We start from the raw sequence: 17,806 nt of genomic DNA, 5'->3' as shown, positions 1-17,806 counted from the left end.
TGGTTTCTGTGTCCTCTATTCTGTACCATTGGTCCACCCGCCTGTTTTGGTACCAGTACCATGCTGTTTTTATTACTATTGCTCTGTAGTATAGTTTGAAGTCTGGTATCGCTATACCGCCTGATTCACACTTCCTGCTTAGAGTTGTTTTTGCTATTCTGGGTCGTTTATTTTTCCATATGAGTTTCATGATTGCTTTCTCTATTTCTACAAGAAATGCCGTTGGGATTTTGATTGGCATTGCATTAAACCTATAGAGAACTTTTGGTAATATCGCCATTTTGATGATGTTAGTTCTGCCTATCCATGAACAGGGTATATTTTTCCATCTTCTAAGATCTAAGTTTCTCTCTTTAGGGTTCTGTAGTTTTCATTGTATAAGTCTTTCACCTCTTTTGTTAGGTTGATTCCCAAGTATTTTATTTTTTTTTGAAGATATTGTGAATGGAGTGGTTGTCCTCATTTCCATTTCAGAGGATTTGCCGCTGATATACAGGACTGCCTTTGATTTATGCGTGTTGATTTTATATCCTGCCACTTTGCTGAATTCATTTATTAGCTCTAATAGTTTCTTTGTAGACCCTTTTGGGTCTGCTAGGTATAGAATCATGTCATCTGCAAATAGTGATAATTTAAGTTCTTCTTTTCCTATTTTGATGCCTTTAATTTCTTTTGTCTGTCTAATTGCTCTGGCCAGTGTTTCGAGAACTATGTTGAACAGAAGTGGTGAGAGAGGGCATCCCTGTCTTGTTCCAGATTTTAGAGGGAATGCCTTCAATTTTTCTCCATTCAGAATGATGCTAGCCTGAGGCTTAGCATAGATTGCTTTTACAATATTGAGGTATGTTCCTGTTATCCCTAGTTTTTCTAGAGTTTTGAACATAAAGCGATGCTGTACTTTGTCGAATGCTTTTTCCGCATCTATCGAGATGATCATATGGTTCTTATTTTTAAGTCTATTGATGTGGTGAATAACATTTATTGATTTCCGTCTATTGAACCAGCCTTGCATCCCAGGGATGAATCCTACTTGATCATGGTGCACAATTTTTTTGATATGTTTTTGTATCCGATTCGCCAGAATTTTATTGAGGATTTTTGCATCTAGGTTCATTAGAGATATTGGTCTGTAGTTTTTTTTCTTTGAAGTGTCTTTGTCTGGTTTAGGTATCAGGGTGATGTTGGCCTCGTAGAATGAATTTGGAAGTTCTCCCTCTTTTTCTATTTCCCGAAGTAGCTTGAAAAGTATTGGTATTAGTTCCTCTTTAAAGGTTTTGTAAAACTCTGCTGTATACCCATCCGGTCCTGGGCTTTTCTTAGTTGGTAGTCTTTTGATGGTTTCTTCTATTTCCTCAATTGATATTGGTCTGTTTAGGTTGTCTATATCCTCCTGACTCAATCTGGGCAGATCATATGACTTAAGAAATTTATCGATGCCTTCACTATCTTCTAATTTATTGGAGTATAAGGATTCAAAATAATTTTTGATTATCTTCTGTATATCTGAAGTGTCTGTTGTGATATTGCCTTTTTCATCCCGTATGCTAGTAATTTGAGTTCTCTCTCTTCTTCTCTTCGCTAGCATGGCTAAGGGTCTGTCGATTTTGTTTATTTTTTCAAAGAACCAACTTTTAGTTTTGTCAATTTTTTCAATTGTTTCTTTTGTTTCGATTTCATTAATTTCAGCTCTGATTTTAATTATTTCTTGCCTTCTACTTCTTTTGCTGCTGTTTTGCTCTTCTTTTTTTAGGATTTTGAGATGAAGTATGAGATCATTTATTTGTTGGTTTTTTTTCTTTTTTTAAGGAATGAACTCCAAGCAATGAATTTTCCTCTTAGAACTGCTTTCAATGTGTCCCATAGATTCCGATATGTTGTGTCTGTGTTTTCATTAATCTCTAAGAATTTTTTAATTTCCTCCTTGATGTCTTCTATAACCCATTGATCATTCAGTAACCTATTGTTCATTCTCCAAGTGATGTATTCTTTTTCCTTCCTTCTTTTATCGTTGATTTTCAGTTCCATTCCATTATGATCAGATAGGAAGCATGGTATTATCTCTACTCCTTTGCATTGTCTAAGAGTTTCCCTGTGACATAATATATGATCTATTTTTGAGAAGGATCCACGTGCTGCTGAGAAAAAAGTGTAACTGCTTGATGTTGGGTGGTATATTCTATATATGTCAATTAAGTCTAGGTTATTAATTGTGTTATTGAGTTCTATAGTTTCCTTATTCAACTTTTGTTTGGAAGATCTGTCCAGTGGCGAGAGAGGTGTGTTGAAGTCTCCCATGATTATTGTATGGTGGTCTATTAGACTCTTGAACTTGAGAAGAGTTTGTTTGATGAACATAGCTGCACCATTGTTTGGGGCATATATATTTATGATTGTTATGTCTTGTTGGTGTATGGTTCCCTTAAGCAGTATGTAGTGTCCCTCTTTATCCCTTTTGATTAACTTTGGCTTGAAATCTATTTTATTTGATATGAATATGGACACTCCTGCTTGTTTCCAAAGTCCATATGAGTGATATGATTTTTCCCAACCTTTCACCTTCAGCCTATGTATGTCTTTTCCTATCAAATGCGTCTCCTGTAGGCACTATATTGTTGGGTCTTGTTTTGTGATCCATTCTACTAGCCTGTGTCTCTTGATTGGTGAGTTTAAGCCATTAACATTTAGGGTTATTATTGAGATATGGGTTGTTGTTCCAGCCATATTTGTTTATTTATGTTACTAAACATGGTTTGTTTTCCTCTTTGATTATTTTTCCCCCCTTTACTGTCCTACCTCCCACTGTTGGTTTTCATTGTTATTTTCCATTTCCTCTTCCTGTAATGTTTTGGCGAGGATGTTTTGAAGAGATGGTTTTCTAGCTGAAAATTCTTTTAACTTTTGTTTATCGTGGTAGGTTTTAATTTCATCTTCCATCTTGAAGCTTAATTTCGCTGGAAATACAATTCTTGGTTGGAACCCATTTTCTTTCAGTGTTTGAAATATGTTATTCCAGGATCTTCTAGCTTTCAGAGTCTGTGTTGAAAGATCAGCTGTTATCCTGATTGGCTTACCCCTAAATGTGATCTGCTTCCTTTCTCTTGTAGCTTTTAAAATTCTCTCCTTATTCTGTATTTTGGGCATCTTCATTATAATGTGTCTAGGTGTGGGTCTCTTATGATTTTGCACATTCGGCGTCCTGTAGGCTTCTAGGATTTGGGATTCTGTCTCATTCTTCAAGTCTGGGAAGTTTTCTCGTATTATTTCATTGAATAGATTGCTCATTCCTTTGGTTTGAAACTCTGTCCCTTCCTGTATCCCAATGACTCTTAAATTTGGTCTCTTGATGTTATCCCATATTTCTTGGATGTTCTGCTCATGGTTTCTTAACAGTCTTGCTGAGCTGTCTATGTTCTTTTCAAGTTGAAATACTTTATCTTCATTGTCTGATGTTCTATCTTCTAAGTGTTCTACTCTGCTGGTAGTATTCTCCATTGAGTTTTTAAGTTGGTTTATTGCTTCCTGCATTTCTAGGATTTCTGTTTGTTTGTTTTTTATAACCTCTATCTCCCTGTATAGTTGATCTTTTGCTTCTTGGATTTGTTTATGTAATTCATTGTTGAAGTGATCTTTCATTGTCTGATTTTGCTGTCTGATGTCTTCCTTGAGACTCCAGATCATCTGAAGCATGTATATTCTGAATTCTTTATCTGACATTCCATCTGCTGCAGCTATTACCTCTTCTAACGTTGAGTTGACCTGCAATGCTTGTGGTCCTTTCTTTCCTTGTCTCTTCATACTGTTCGCATTCCTTTCTACTTGGTGAAACTGTTGTGCTATTGAATTTTCCCCCTATATATTTATATTGGTCTTGTATAGTTGCAAAGTCTCCCTCGCAGGCACGAGCGGCGGCTCTGCCCCTCCTCCAATTGGGGCAATGTGCCTACCACGCCGGCAGGCCACTGGGCCTGCTCTGCCGGTCGGTAGCAGGTCCGCCTACCTTGCAGGCGCGGGCGGCGGCTCTGTCCCTCTGCGGGCCGCTAGGCTTGTTCTGTCGGTGGTCGCAGTTCTGCCTACTTTGCAGGCGCAGGCAGCGGCACTGCCCCTCTGCAGGCCTCTGGGGCTGTTCTGCCAGTGGGTCGCAGGTCCGCTTACCTTGCAGGCACGGGGGGCGGGGCGGCTCTACCCTTCCTCAGGCCACTGGGCCTGTTCTGTCTGTCGGTTGCAGGTCTGGCCTGTTCTGATGGTGGTCACAGTTCCGTCTACCTTTCAGGCGTCGGGGGAGGGGGCGGCTCTGCCTCTCAGCAGGCCGCTGCTCCTCTTCTGCCGGTGGGTTGCAGGCTCGCCTACCTTGCAGGAGTGATTGGAAGCTCTGCCCCTCCACGGGCCACTGGGCCTTTTCTGTCGGTGGTCACAGTTCCACCTACCTGGCAGGCACGGGGGGTGGGGGGCGGCTCTGCCCCTCAGCAGGCCGCTGGGCCTGTTCTGTGGGTGATCTCAGTTCCGTCTACCTTGCCGGCGCAGGGGGAGGGGGCGACAGTGCCTCTCAGCAGGCCGCTGCTCCTCTTCTGCCGGTGGGTCGCAGGCCCGCCTACCTTGCAGGAGTGATTGGAAGCTCTGCCCCTCCGCGGGCCACTGGGCCTTTTCGGTCGGTGGTCACAGTTCCGCCTACCTGGCAGGCGCGGGGGGTGGGGGGCGGCTCTGCCCCTCAGCAGGCCGCTGGGCCTGCTCTGTGGGTGGTCACAGTTCCCTCTACCTTGCCGGTGCAGGGGGAGGGGGCGGCTCTCTCCGATGAATTTTTAAATTAGTTAATTGATTCTTTTATTTTAAAGATTTCCAACCTATTCTTCAGGATTCCTATCTTCTTTTTTTTTTATATGTATTTTTTTAGTTGTAGTTGGACACAATACTTTTATTTGTTTTTATTTTTATGTGGTGCTGAGATCAAACCCAGCACCTTGCACGTGCTAGGCAAGCACTGTACCGCTGAGCCACAACTTCAATCCCCTATCTTCTTACTGAAGCAATCTTTCACTTCTTGAATTTACTCAAAAATTTCATTTCTTACGTTATCTTTTATCTCATCAATCAGTTTAACTGTGAACTTTCTGAATACTATCTCTCACATTTCCTCTGCTGTGATGTCTTTGGAATCTGTTGTTGAGGTATTCTGTGTTGTTTGGGACAGTTTGTTCCCTTGCTTTTTCTGTTTGTCTACCCATCTATCTAGATGGATCTAAAGCTGTAGAGTTTCTACCTTATGAGTTTTATAGTGTTTATGTTACTAGTACCTCACAAATTTGGGAAGAGCCCAGTGATAGCAACAATCTATGCAACCAATATATAGCAGTAGACCAGGTACTTAGTTCCTATTTTGATATCTACAGTGTTAATTGATACAATATGTATAAATAGTAGGATCAGCAATCCATCAATAAAAACAGTAAATAATCATGAATTAGATGTGGCATAAGATCAAACAATAGGTGTTATCTATGACTTCTACTGTATTAGTTATTGTGTGCCTTTGGTGGCAGGGGCAGACATTGTATACATCAATTAATATTAAGAGGTGTTAAGCATAGAGTTGAGTATGAGGAAAGAAGAGAAGGTGGTAGAAAAGTGTTTGCACTTTCAAAGGGTGAATAGGGCAGATGCAGCAGTAACTTAGGATTTGTTATTAAACAGGAAGGGAAATAAAAAGTAGAAGTAAGCAAAGTGGATCAAAGCCCTAGGAATTACACCATGCGTCTAATAGAAGAAAAAGGCCCAAATCTCCTCGTGTCGGATTAGGCTCCAACTTCCTATTGGAGTCTTATTAGACTCCTATAGCACAAGAATTAAAACCAAGAATCAATAAATGGGATGAATTCAAACTAAAAAGCTTCTTCTCAGCAAAAGAAACAATCAGTGAGGTGAACAGAGAGCCTACAGAATGGGAGCAAATCTTTACCACAAGAACATCAGATAGAGCACTAATCTTTAGGTTATATAAAGTACTCAAAAACCTTAACACCAAAAAAAAACCAAAATAACCCAGTCAATAAATGGGCCAAGGAACTGAATGGACACTTCTAAGAAGAAGATATGTGAATCATATGAAAAATGTTCAACATCTCTAGCAATTAGAGAAATGCAAATCAAAACTACTCTTAAGATTTCATCTCAAGTCAGAAAGGCAGCTATCAAGAAGACAACAATAAATGTTGGCAAGGATGAGGGGGAAAGGCACACTCATACATTGCTGGTGGGATTGCAAATTGGTGCAGCCAGTATGGAAAGCAGTATGGAGATTCCTTGGAAAACTTGGAATGGAACCACCATTTGACCCAGCTATCCCACTCCTCAGTTTATACCCAAAGGACTTAAAAACAACATACTATAGGGACACAGCCACATCAATGTTTATAGCAGCACAATTCATAGTAGCTAAATTGTGGAACCAATCTAGATGCCCTCTAGTAGATGAATGGATAGAGAAACTTTGGTGTGTGTGTATACACATACACATACACACACACACACACACACACACACAATGGAACTTACTCAGCATTAAGAGAGAATAAAATCATAACATTTGTAGATAAATAGATGGCGTTGGAGAATATAATGCTAGATAAATAAAGTAAGCCAATCCCAAAAAACCAAGTGCCAAATATTTTTTTTAATATGAGGATGCTGACTCATAATGGCGATGGGAATGGGGGAGCATGGGAGGAATGGAGGAACTTTACATAGGGCAAAGGGGGGAGGGGGCAAAGGGGTAGAAATGATGGTGGAATGAGTTAGACATCATTATCCTAAGTACATGTATGAAAACACGAATGGTGTGAAAATACTTTGTGTACAATCAGAGACTTGAAAAATTGTGCTCTGTATGTGTAATATGATACGAATTGCATTCTACCATCTTGTATAACAAATTAGAATAAATAATTTTTCTAAAAAGTAGAAGTAAGAATATAGAGGAGGAAAGAATGGAATTTGGTATCAGCAATAGAAAAAAGTGAGGGAGACAAGAGAGAGTAGTGGCAAAGACTTTACAAAATCAAAATATACTAATCAAAAACCCTGACCCTCAAAAAACAGACCATGGGAAAATAACACCTTCAAAAAAAAGGGCTAGAAAAGAAATATGTATAGATGTTCTTGAATCAATCAGTACACAAATAAAACAAAAACCAAATATAGAAATACAAATACAGAAAACCAAAAACAAAAAGCAAACCAATAATCAAAAAAAAAGTTAAAAATCTTGGTGAAAAGTTAAGAAATTAAGGAATTGTTTCTACTATGAAGGATAAAATAGTCAGAATATGTGTTGACTGTATGTACCCATATTTTTTTTTTTTTTCCAGTCTTAATGTGTGAACTGAGCAAGGGAGAATGGACTGTGGGCTGCAAATCCTGTGTATTGTGTTGCTCACTGAACTGAAGGTTCAGGTTTAAGTCTTCCCAACTTCCCTTCTTGGAAGATTGCTGTGGGTTGGCTGGGCTGCACACCAGGTGGCAGAGCCACTGGCTGGGGCAGGTGGGCCTGGCAGTGAAGTGGCCTGTTGGGCAAGCTGGGCTAAGGCCTGGTGGAAAAGCAGTGGCTAGGCCAGGCAGTGTAGTGGTTTGCCAGGTGCCCAGATTGGCAGGCTGGGTGGTGAAGTGGGTGGCTGGGTCAGGTGGGTCTGGTTGCAAAGTGATTGGCCAGCCAGGCTGGGCTGCCCCTGAATGGTGAACAAAGCTTCTGGTTATGTCTGGCTGGCCTAGCTGGCCTGGGCCAGGAGGATTAGGGCTGGGCCATGGGTTCTGTAGGCCAGTGGCGAATCTATGGGCTGGGCCAGGTAGGCCTGGTGGTAAAATGGGCCAGTGGCAAAGCTGTGGGCTCAATGGGCAGAGTAGGAGACCAGGGGGAGCTGGGGAAGCGCCCATGTGTGCCAGACTGTTGCCAGACTTGGAGGGCACCCAGGACCCAGGGACCCAGTGGATGCTGGACTGGGTGTGATCTGGGGAAGGGCAAGTGCTAAGGACCAAGTGAGGTGCCACACTGGGTGGGTGCTGGCTGAGTTCTGGACCTGACAGGTGCTGGATTGGGGAGTGCCCCAAGGACTAGGCTGGTTAGTGCCAGAACCCAGTGGGTGCTGGGCTAGGGAGGGTGCTGGGGGGTAGGCTGAATCTGGGACCCAGCAGGTGCCAGCCTGGGTGGGTCCTGGGTATTGGTAGGTGCTAGGACTGTCAGCCAGGCAAATTGAGAGCCAGGTGCCCTCACACCCAGCTTTCCAGCTTCCTGATCCTCTGTAGCCTTGTTAGCCCCTCTGAGCCTCAGGACTCTCAGAGTCAGGGGAGGGCCAGGTTCTCTGTAACCTCTCCAACTTGTGTTTCCCAAGTGAAATACTCTGTTTCTGATTTTCCACACGTTTGTTAGGTTCAGTTATATTTTGCTAGGCTCAGATAGATTTATGTGGATCTAGCCGTGAACTCATGGATCCGGGTTTCCAGTTTCCGTTGGCACTGCGGTGCTGTAGTCCCAGCAGTGCTGTCATCCCAAAATGGCTCCTGGATCTGCTCTCTGTGGACGATTAATAAACTCAGGGCGCTTTTTTTTTTTTTTAAAAGATCCATGTAATCAGTTGAACAGTCTGGTTTGGCTAGGGCAAACTGCCCCTCCAGTCTCAGGATTTTTCGCTCTAAGCGTCAGGAAGAAGCAGTATTCCTCCTGCTTGAGTTCTGGGTAGCTAAGTTAGGAGAAAGGCTACCTCACTTTAATCTGCTGTCTTGCTCCCTCCCCAGAACATGCTTTTAAAGGTTATTGTAAAATCTCCTTTCTTAGTACTCATTTGTAGAATTTTTTTCCACATTTAATAAATACATTCTTGAATAATTTATTTATAGCCCTTTTGGATAATTGGATGTGGGATGTGCTTAATTATGTAAGACAGTGATTTTTTTTTTCTCATCTTAAAAGGGCTATTTTCAATTAAAAGCAAACCCAGGTGCTTGGATGCTGAAATTACGCCAAGGAAAATCAGAAGATATTTATCAAATAGTTGGGTGAGTTATGTGACCCTCTTTAAATTATTTTGTATGTCAATAATTATTTAGTGCAACATAATCAGTATCACCAAAACAGCGATTAACATGTTAATACTGGCCTAAGTCCAAATATCAGCAAGGTGACAGAATATGATTTTTCAGGAGTTGTCTATCCCGTAAGAATTTGAACAACTATCCACATACAAAAAATCCCTTCATAATAATTAAAGAAATCGAGTAAGATATACAACACCTGTTTGTAGCACAGAAATAAGGAAACATGTATTGAATAGGATAGGAAGACCAGTATTGTCTATCTTTAGCATCTTCCCACAACTCCTGCGAGCCCAGCCCAGAGAGAAGAAAGTGAACACTGAAATTTGTCCTGGATCCAAAACCCTGGCCCACTCTAGTAACACCCAGCACTAGTCAGGCCTCAAAGCCATTATAGTCCTAGACTCCAGCCAGTACCCACAAGCTGATCCTCCAGGACCTGGTTTCAAGCAAGATTCTGTAACTCCAGGTTTTAGACCTGCCTGGTATATTAAGTTTCCAGGTCTACTCCACTATTAAGCCTACCCCAGCACACTAGGCCAGCTCCCAGAGTGTTCAGGTCAATCTTTTTTTTTTTTTTTTTTTTTTTAATTTTTTATTGTTGGCTGTTCAAAACATTACATAGTTCTTGATATATCATATTTCACAATTTGATTCAAGTGGGTTATGAGCTCCCATTTTTACCCCATATACAGATTGCAGAATCACATCAGTTACACATCCATTGATTTACATATTGCCATACTAGTGTCTGTTGTATTCTGCTGCCTTTCCTATCCTCTACTATCCCCCCTCCCCTCCCCTCCCCTCCCCTCTCTCTGCCCCCTCTACTGACATTCGTTTGTCCCCCTTGTATTATTTTTCCCCTTCCCCTCACTTCCTCTTGTATGTACTTTTGTATAACTCTGAGGGTCTCCTTCCATTTCCATGCATTTTCCCTTTCAGGTCAATCTTAGGGCCAGACTAGCCCCTAGAGTTCAGAGCTCCAACTACACCCAGCCCTCGGATACTCCCAGGTCCTAGCACAAGTCCAGCCCAGTCTCTGCTGTCCCAGCTCCAGGTTCTAGATGAACCCAGAGTCTGGGCAGCTCCCATAGCTCCTTATGCTCCTCATGGTTCCAGGCTTTACACCTGTTCCGACATCTGGCTGGACCCCATGACCTAGGCTCTAGTGAACCTAGGATCTAGCCCTGCCCCACTAAACCCCAGTGTGTGGCTGGCTCCCACCAACTGTTGACCCCTGTGGACTCAAGTTTCTAAGCAGCCCATGTGGACTCAAACTTTAAGGATCATCCCATATACTGTGGCTCTAAGACCATCCTAGTGGACTCAGGTGCCAGGCCTGTCCTGTAGACCCACTTACTAGCCCTAACCAGCACCATGTCACCCCTTGTGAACCAAGGCATTTAAGGCCATTTCCTGAAGATTCAGGTTCCATGTTCTCCCTACAGTAGACCGTACTACTCGGGCTACACACAATCTCTGCATAGGCTGACTAGCAAAGGACTCTCTCAGACAAAGCCAGTTTGCGAAGATTGGAATAAGTCCTTACTTCCTCAAATGCACAGACACCAACCTAGAGCCACAAGGATCATCAACAGCCAGGGAATTATAACACCACTAAAGGAACAAAACCTTGTAAATTCTGCCATTTTGGGCATTATGGATGAACTTGGAGGAAATTGTTAAGTGAAATAAACCATACACAGAAAGCCATATACTGCATGATCTCACTTTATATGTGGCCCTAAAAAGGTTAAAATTAGGACTGTGGCTGTAACTCAGTGGTAAAGCACTTGCCTAACATGGGTGAGGTACTGGGTTCAAGCCTCAGCATCACATAAAAATAAATATGTCCATCTACAACTAAAAAACATTTTTTAAAAAGGGTTAAAATTATAGAAGCCAAATGTAGAGTGACTGTGACCAACAGGGATGAGGATGGAGTTGGGAAGGTATTGGTTTATCTGATCATTTAGGAAAAGTAAACAAGAGCTCTATTGTACATCATGATGGCTGTAGTTAATAATAACATATTATATTCTTGAAAATCTTAAAGTAGATTTTAAGAGCTTTTTCTCTTTGTTATATGGATGCTGACTCACAATGGGGGTGCAGGTAGTGAAAATTCACTGGATTGGATGGGGTGGGGGATTGCAGGGGGATGGGAATGGGAAAGTCAGTAGAATGAATTGGACATAACTTTCCTATCTTCATATATAAATAAACAGTGAAATTCCACATCATGTACAACCACAAGAATGGCAAATTATACTCCATGTATGTATGATATGTCAAAATACATGGTGCTCACATGTATAACTAAAAAGAACAAATAGAAAAAAAATTTGAAGCAATGTCTATGTTAATTAGCTCAATTTAGCCATTTCATGATGTTTGTGTTTCAAAAGACGCATAATAAAAATATCTTTTTAAAGTTTTTTTTGGGGGGGTTAGACACAATACCTTTATTTTATTTATTTTTGTGTGGTGCTGCGGATCGAACTCGGGGCCTCGCACATGCTTGGCGAGCGCTCTACCGCTGAGCTACAACCCCAGCCCCAAAATATATTTTTTAATTGTCAATTTTAAGATATTTTAAGAAAGTTCACAAAACTATAAAATACAAACTACCTGTAAAACTGTTGCTTTTACATTGTTTAATTTCAAAGATAAATTTATTTTCTCAGTTTTGGAGGCTAGAAAATCCATGATCAAGGGTCCAGCCTCTGGCAAGGACCTTCTTGTTGTGTCATCCCATTACAGAAGGCACAAGGCACATGACAGAAGGTACAAGAGAGGGCCACACTCAACCTTTAAAATGGCGCAAAACCCACCCACAAGGATAGAGCCCTCCTCACAGCCAAATTCCTAAGGGTCTTACCTTTTATTAAAATAGGTCTTGGTTTCTTTCTTTTTTAAATATTTTTTTAGTTGCATATAACATTAGGATAGTTTTTGACATAATAACAAAAACATGGAATATAATTTGCTCTAAGGGTCTTATTCTTTAATAATCTGTTACAATGGCAATTAAGTTTGAACATGAGTTGTAGAGGGGCAAGCATTCAAACCATAACAGATGGCCTACTTCATATATTTTCAAAGAATTTAGCAAAAGGAACTGGTTGCTTTTACATTGTGTTAGGAAAAATTGAAAAGGAGTAAGATCCAGGAGGGATGGCTCCCAGGAGCCTTCGATAGTACAGAACTGAGGAAGTGACCAAGGAGGGAGAGCTGTACCTCTCTTAAGATTCTAAAAGTGAAAAAGCAAAAAACTGCTCTTAGCTGTCTGTCCATGACCAGAAAGCTATGCACTTGATTCTAGAATACTGATGTAGAAAACCTCATGTATCCTGACTGTACTTGCCAAAAGAAACTAGCCAAGAATTAGCATATAGCCCCACTCACTTCTATGGTCCAGATGCTATCTGTTAGCAGAATCTAATTATCAACCAGAACCATAGTACAAAAGAGTCTATAAACAACCACCAAAAAAGTGTTCAACTTTCTGACTCCTGCAGTATAAGGAAGTTTCCTGCCTTATTTAATAGACACAACATTTCCACAAATAAATTCTTTTTTTTTTTTTTTTTTTTTAAATATTTATTTTTTTTAGTTTTCGGCGGACACAACATCTTTGTTTGTATGTGGTGCTGAGGATCGAACCCGGGCCGCACTCATGCCAGGCGAGCGCGCTACCGCTTGAGCCACATCCCCAGCCCCACAAATAAATTCTTTCCAGAAACATTTGTGGTGTCACTGATCATCACTACTAAGTCTGCTACCTGGTAGAGTAGGAAAATGTAATCAAATCATAAATAGTTTCTACAATAGAATGTTTCAGTACATAGTAAAAATACCAAAAGTAATTAAGCACAACTTCATACTCAGTTGTTAAGCAAGTTTGAAAATTAAAAGAATGATCTGTATTATATGTAATATAAAAACAATAAGGTAATATAAATGGACATCTGTTTTGTGAACCTTTGCATCACTGACCAAATACCTGACAAGAACTGCTTAGAGGAGAAAATGTTTATTTGGGGATCAAGGCTTCAGAGGTCTCAGTCCATAGATGGGTGACCTCATTCTTCTGGGCCCGAGATGAGGCAGCACATCATGAGGGAAAGACCCAGCCTAGGAAAACTGTTCAACTCATGGGGAAGGAGCCTCAGCAAAAAGCAGTCCTTCTAGCTACAACCCACCTGCCTTCAGTTACCTAGTCAGCTCACTCAAACCAGGGTGGACTCATTAGATTATAGCTCTCATAATCTATTTTGCCTCTGAATATTCCTGCATTAACAGGAGTTTTGGGGGGAACACCTCATATCAAAACCATAACATTAGATACATTTTCAGTCTTGTGTGTTTTACAATACCCTTCAATTTTGGTATTTGAAAATGTTTATTGGATATTTAAAAAGTGACAATGGAGAATTTATTTAATATATAAGAAAACTTTTAAGTCTAGAAAATGTTTCACATTTTAATTATCATTGTGACATATCAGATTTGAAAGATTTTAATATTGTCATATCCTTGATATACACCAGCAAGGAAAGCAGTAGTTTAAACTTTCCAAGTGATACTCAGTATTGCATTTAATCAGCTATTTTTGTGTAATTTAAATTTATATTAAACATTACTGGATGATTTCTTAAATATAATGTATATCTTAACTGAATATAGAAACAAAAAATGATAGTTACACAAGTAATACCACACACATTTATAGCGAAATGAATTGTTATTTGTGTCATCATAATTGTATGTGTACTCTTGAATTACAAACATCTGTGTTTTTCTGATTTTAGGCATAGAGGAACTGACTCTCAGCCAGACATTGGAGATGTCATTGTTGTATTAAATAGTTTCAAGAGCAAGATACTGGAAGTACAGGTGTGTGAGGCTGAAGCTTTTTATAGGCTTTTTTCTTTTTTCTTTTTTTCTTTAGGATTTATTTTTAATATTAACAGGAATCTATTTTTCCTTCATTTTTAGTCTATAAAGAATTTTATAATACTGCCTCAAATGTTGTATTGAAACTCTTAAAGTGAAAGGAAGGTTAATGTCATAAAGGGAAAACAGAGCTTATAGAAAGAAGGAAAAACTTTCTCTTGTTTTTTTTTGTTTGTTTGTTTTTGTTTTTGTTCTTTAGTCTTGCTATATTATTGTATTTGCCTTATTTGTAGCCAGACAATGTTACAGATTATATTATAAAGATTAGCTCAAGAACACAGGTTGAAAAATTAGTACTAAAATGAAAAAGTGATGTTTCTTTCCTTAAAGAGAAAAAGAATTTTTTCTTTTTAAAAAATGTTTATTTTTGTCTTTTCATTTATTGTCTACTATTACAAGGGGAGTTTTCAATATTGGCTGGTATAGTTCTTTTAAACAAACCAAACTTTCTACTTAAGGCTACTAAAAATATTGGATAAATGTTTAAATCTTAAAAGCACTTCAGGATCTGACAATAATGAAATAATAAGGATAGTAAGGAAATAAAATTAAAGGGAAATTGAAAAACCTAGAAAATTAAGCAAGCACCGAAGCTTCTCTTGGCCCAAGAAAGCTGCTGTTCCCTGGGAACATTTGTTTTGTCACATTTGAATTGTTGTTTTGATTTGCTAGGTTACAGGAACAGAAATTAAAACCTGGGACCCAGATAAAGTAGGTGATTTTTTTAGAAGACCTCCTGCTGTGATCAACTGGTCCTATCTTCAGGGTAATGACAAAATATAGTAAATTATCCCATGTAATCTTTTAGTCCAAGTTTGTATCAACAAAATAATCCTGGGAATTCTTAACTTGAATTGGTACTAAAATAGTTCCAGATTGATAGCATGTACAGACACCTGGCAGAAACATCCATAAGTCTCTGCGGTAAGATTAAAATAGCCTAAACTGCAATCAAATTTTTCAAGTGCAGAGGCCAGCACATGGCCAAAGATAAGCAAATACACAAAACCAGGACAAACAACAGAAAACAGACATGAAGATTCCAAACTTTTTGTTGACAGACTCTGAAACAACTGTGCTTATTTTATTAATTTATTTTAAAGACATTAAAACCATGTTTGAAAATAACTCCAGGAAATAGCAAACTATAATAAGTACATATCTTTTTTTTTTTTTTTTTTTTAGTAGAAACCAACAATGCAGCACCAAAATTAAGCATTCAATGGCTGGCCTTCACATGCCTGGAGTGAGAATTAGCAAGTTCAAGGGTAGATAGCAAGTATCCCAAATGGATTAGGAACAGGAACAAAGGAAAATACAGCAGAAAGCACAAAAGGTGTAATGAATGCAGTGAGAAGCTTCAAGGTGGCAGGAGTGGATGGATATAATACTGGCTGTTTGACTCAGTAGCTGTCTGATCTTGGAGAGATCACTTAAACTGTTCTGTCTCATTTTCCCCATTTACAAAATGGGTTTTTACAACACAACTTACCTTATTAGAACTGTTAGGATAAGACAGTTTAGCTTTGTAAAATGCTTCATGAGTATTTATAGAATGAATCAAATCAGTTTAAATGGAATTCCAGGAGATAGTGAAAAGAATAAATATTATTGCATTTGAAGCAATAAATGGCTAAAAATATTTGGGAGTTGTTAACAAATACCAGCTAAAAATAGTCTACAACTACAGGGCTTGGGCTGTAGCTCAGAGGTGAGTGCTTGCTTCAAAAGTGTGAGGCACTGGGTTCAATCCTCAGCACCACATAAAAGTAAAGATATGTGGTGCCGAGGATTGAACTCAGTGCCTGAGCACTCTACCACTTGAGCCACAACCCCAGCTGCCTCAGCACCACATAAAAATAAGATACTGTATCCATCTACAACTAAAAAAATTATTTAAAAGAAAGTCTATAGCTTAACTATACCTATGTCCTTGAGTTGTTTTCTAGTAACAGTTTGATCTCCTAACCCTCTGACAGAATTACAGCAAAAAGACAGAAAAGGGAGCAGAAAAAAAGCAACTTAAAGGATCAGTCCTAAACACCAGTAGCCCACTAAGAGGAATTCCAGAAAGAACAGATAAAATGGAGGGGAGAGAGTATCCTATAGATAAAGAGAGAAAATAAATGTTCATGTCAAAAGAGACCACAAATTACCAAGTAGGAAAAGTGGAAATGGCTCACAAAAATCCTAAGAGCTACTAAGGAGAAAAGGCAGGCCGCTATGATAAATACACAGTGTTAGACATAGAATTTGCAAAATTAGTGATAAAATACAACAATACAAAGCCTTCAATGTTTTGAGAATTATTATTTTGAATCTAGGATAATGCATCTAGCCAATTTCTTAATCAAATATGAAACAAAGAAAGTTATTTTCTGAAGTGAAAGATTTAGAAAAACTATTCCTCACATCCCTTCTTGAAGATGTTCATAATGAAGATGAAGACTAAGAAAGAGGACAGGTAGTTCAGGAAATGGTGAAACTTAACCTGTAAACAAAAAAAAAAAAAATACCATCTAGTAAGAAAAAGTTAATTGTAAGCCCCAAGAAAAATTTCCTGAAAAATTCCAGAGAGCAAGAGTAATAAACTGTGGAGTATTAAAGGTATGGGAAGGAGACATGTATGTAACTCTCTCCACAAGAAAAAATAAAATGCCAAGGGGAAAAAATCCTCTCCTTTGGTAGAATATAAGAAAGAAGAATTCATTTGAAACAGCAAGTCTCCTATGAGTGGCACAGTTGTGGTCTCATTGTAACTATACAAAGGAAATAGAATTTTAGTAGCTTTCAGACTATTCAGTGAGTAGAATTTACTTTGTCAAAATCAGCACCAAGTACTGTTTACTGACTTCAAGTCTCAGAGTCACCATAACAAAATACAAAGAATACAGTTATGTTTGCCAAACAAATGTGTTAACTATATTTGCAAATTCTAAAGTAAAGGTTTTAACTAATGTAAGTTGGAGATGAAGACAAAGGGTAGAAATATTAGTATCCTTATAAATAGGATGCAAGAGAAACTGTTTAAGTTGCTGGAAAGAATGAATAAATAAATATTGTTTAAAGTTACAAAAATGCTCATTAGAAGAACTGAATAAAGATATAACTACCAAAACTTCTAGATGAAGAAGGGAAGGAAGACTAAGTGAGTTGCTAATCCATCAGCACAGTAAATGATGACTCAATTTTTGTGCACAGAAATATCTAGCAGATAATATCTACAGTTGGTAATTGAGCAAACCCAGGTATAAACACAGTATTTAATGTCATAGAAGTAACCAACAACAACAACAAAAAAAGAAGTGAATTGATAGTTGAAGACCAGACTTAATTTATAAACTTTTGCTTAGATATCTCCTGGATTCTGGCTCTGTTTACAGCAACTATTCTTAGATTTCCACTTTGCCTAATATAATTCACTTTCTAACTAAGCATTATAACCTTTAAGGCTGACAAAGTCTAAATTTTTTTCTTTACAATGTTATCTAGGTACAAAAGAAACCGGACAAAATAAAGGAAGATATCCTTATTGATAACCATGAGAAAAAAGGAATGTGGGACTCCATTAAAAGGTATTTACTATGAATAGTCTAATATAACTAGATTGGTAGAGTCTACCAAATGGAAATCCTGCATATGGTAAAAATGTAAGTACACAGATACTCCTCTCAAGGAGAAACTGGGGACAGTTGAACATATGTGTTGTACAAACCAAAGGAGAAAAAGGATATATCCAATTAGAAGGAACCTCAGGAAAGACTTCTTG

The 17,806-nt window shown here is 38.9% G+C and overlaps 1 protein-coding gene across 2 annotated transcripts in view; it reads left to right on the top strand.

The window, feature by feature from the left end:
* Uggt2 (UDP-glucose glycoprotein glucosyltransferase 2) overlaps positions 1-17,806 on the top strand; it is a 194,261-nt gene that overhangs the window by 129,518 nt on the left and 46,937 nt on the right. For both annotated transcript variants that reach the window (XM_027938864.2, XM_071611594.1), the window contains exons 29-31: positions 8,954-9,039; positions 13,893-13,977; positions 17,530-17,612. In XM_027938864.2, the coding sequence (XP_027794665.2) occupies positions 8,954-9,039; positions 13,893-13,977; positions 17,530-17,612 (254 nt within the window). The remainder of the gene's footprint in view (positions 1-8,953; positions 9,040-13,892; positions 13,978-17,529; positions 17,613-17,806) is intronic.

Source organism: Marmota flaviventris, chromosome 4, assembly GCF_047511675.1.
Source record: "Marmota flaviventris isolate mMarFla1 chromosome 4, mMarFla1.hap1, whole genome shotgun sequence".
In the NCBI taxonomy this organism is placed as follows: Eukaryota; Metazoa; Chordata; class Mammalia; order Rodentia; family Sciuridae; genus Marmota; species Marmota flaviventris.
The sequence above is the reverse complement of the archived record's forward strand: the minus strand, read 5'-3'. Positions and strand labels throughout refer to the sequence as shown.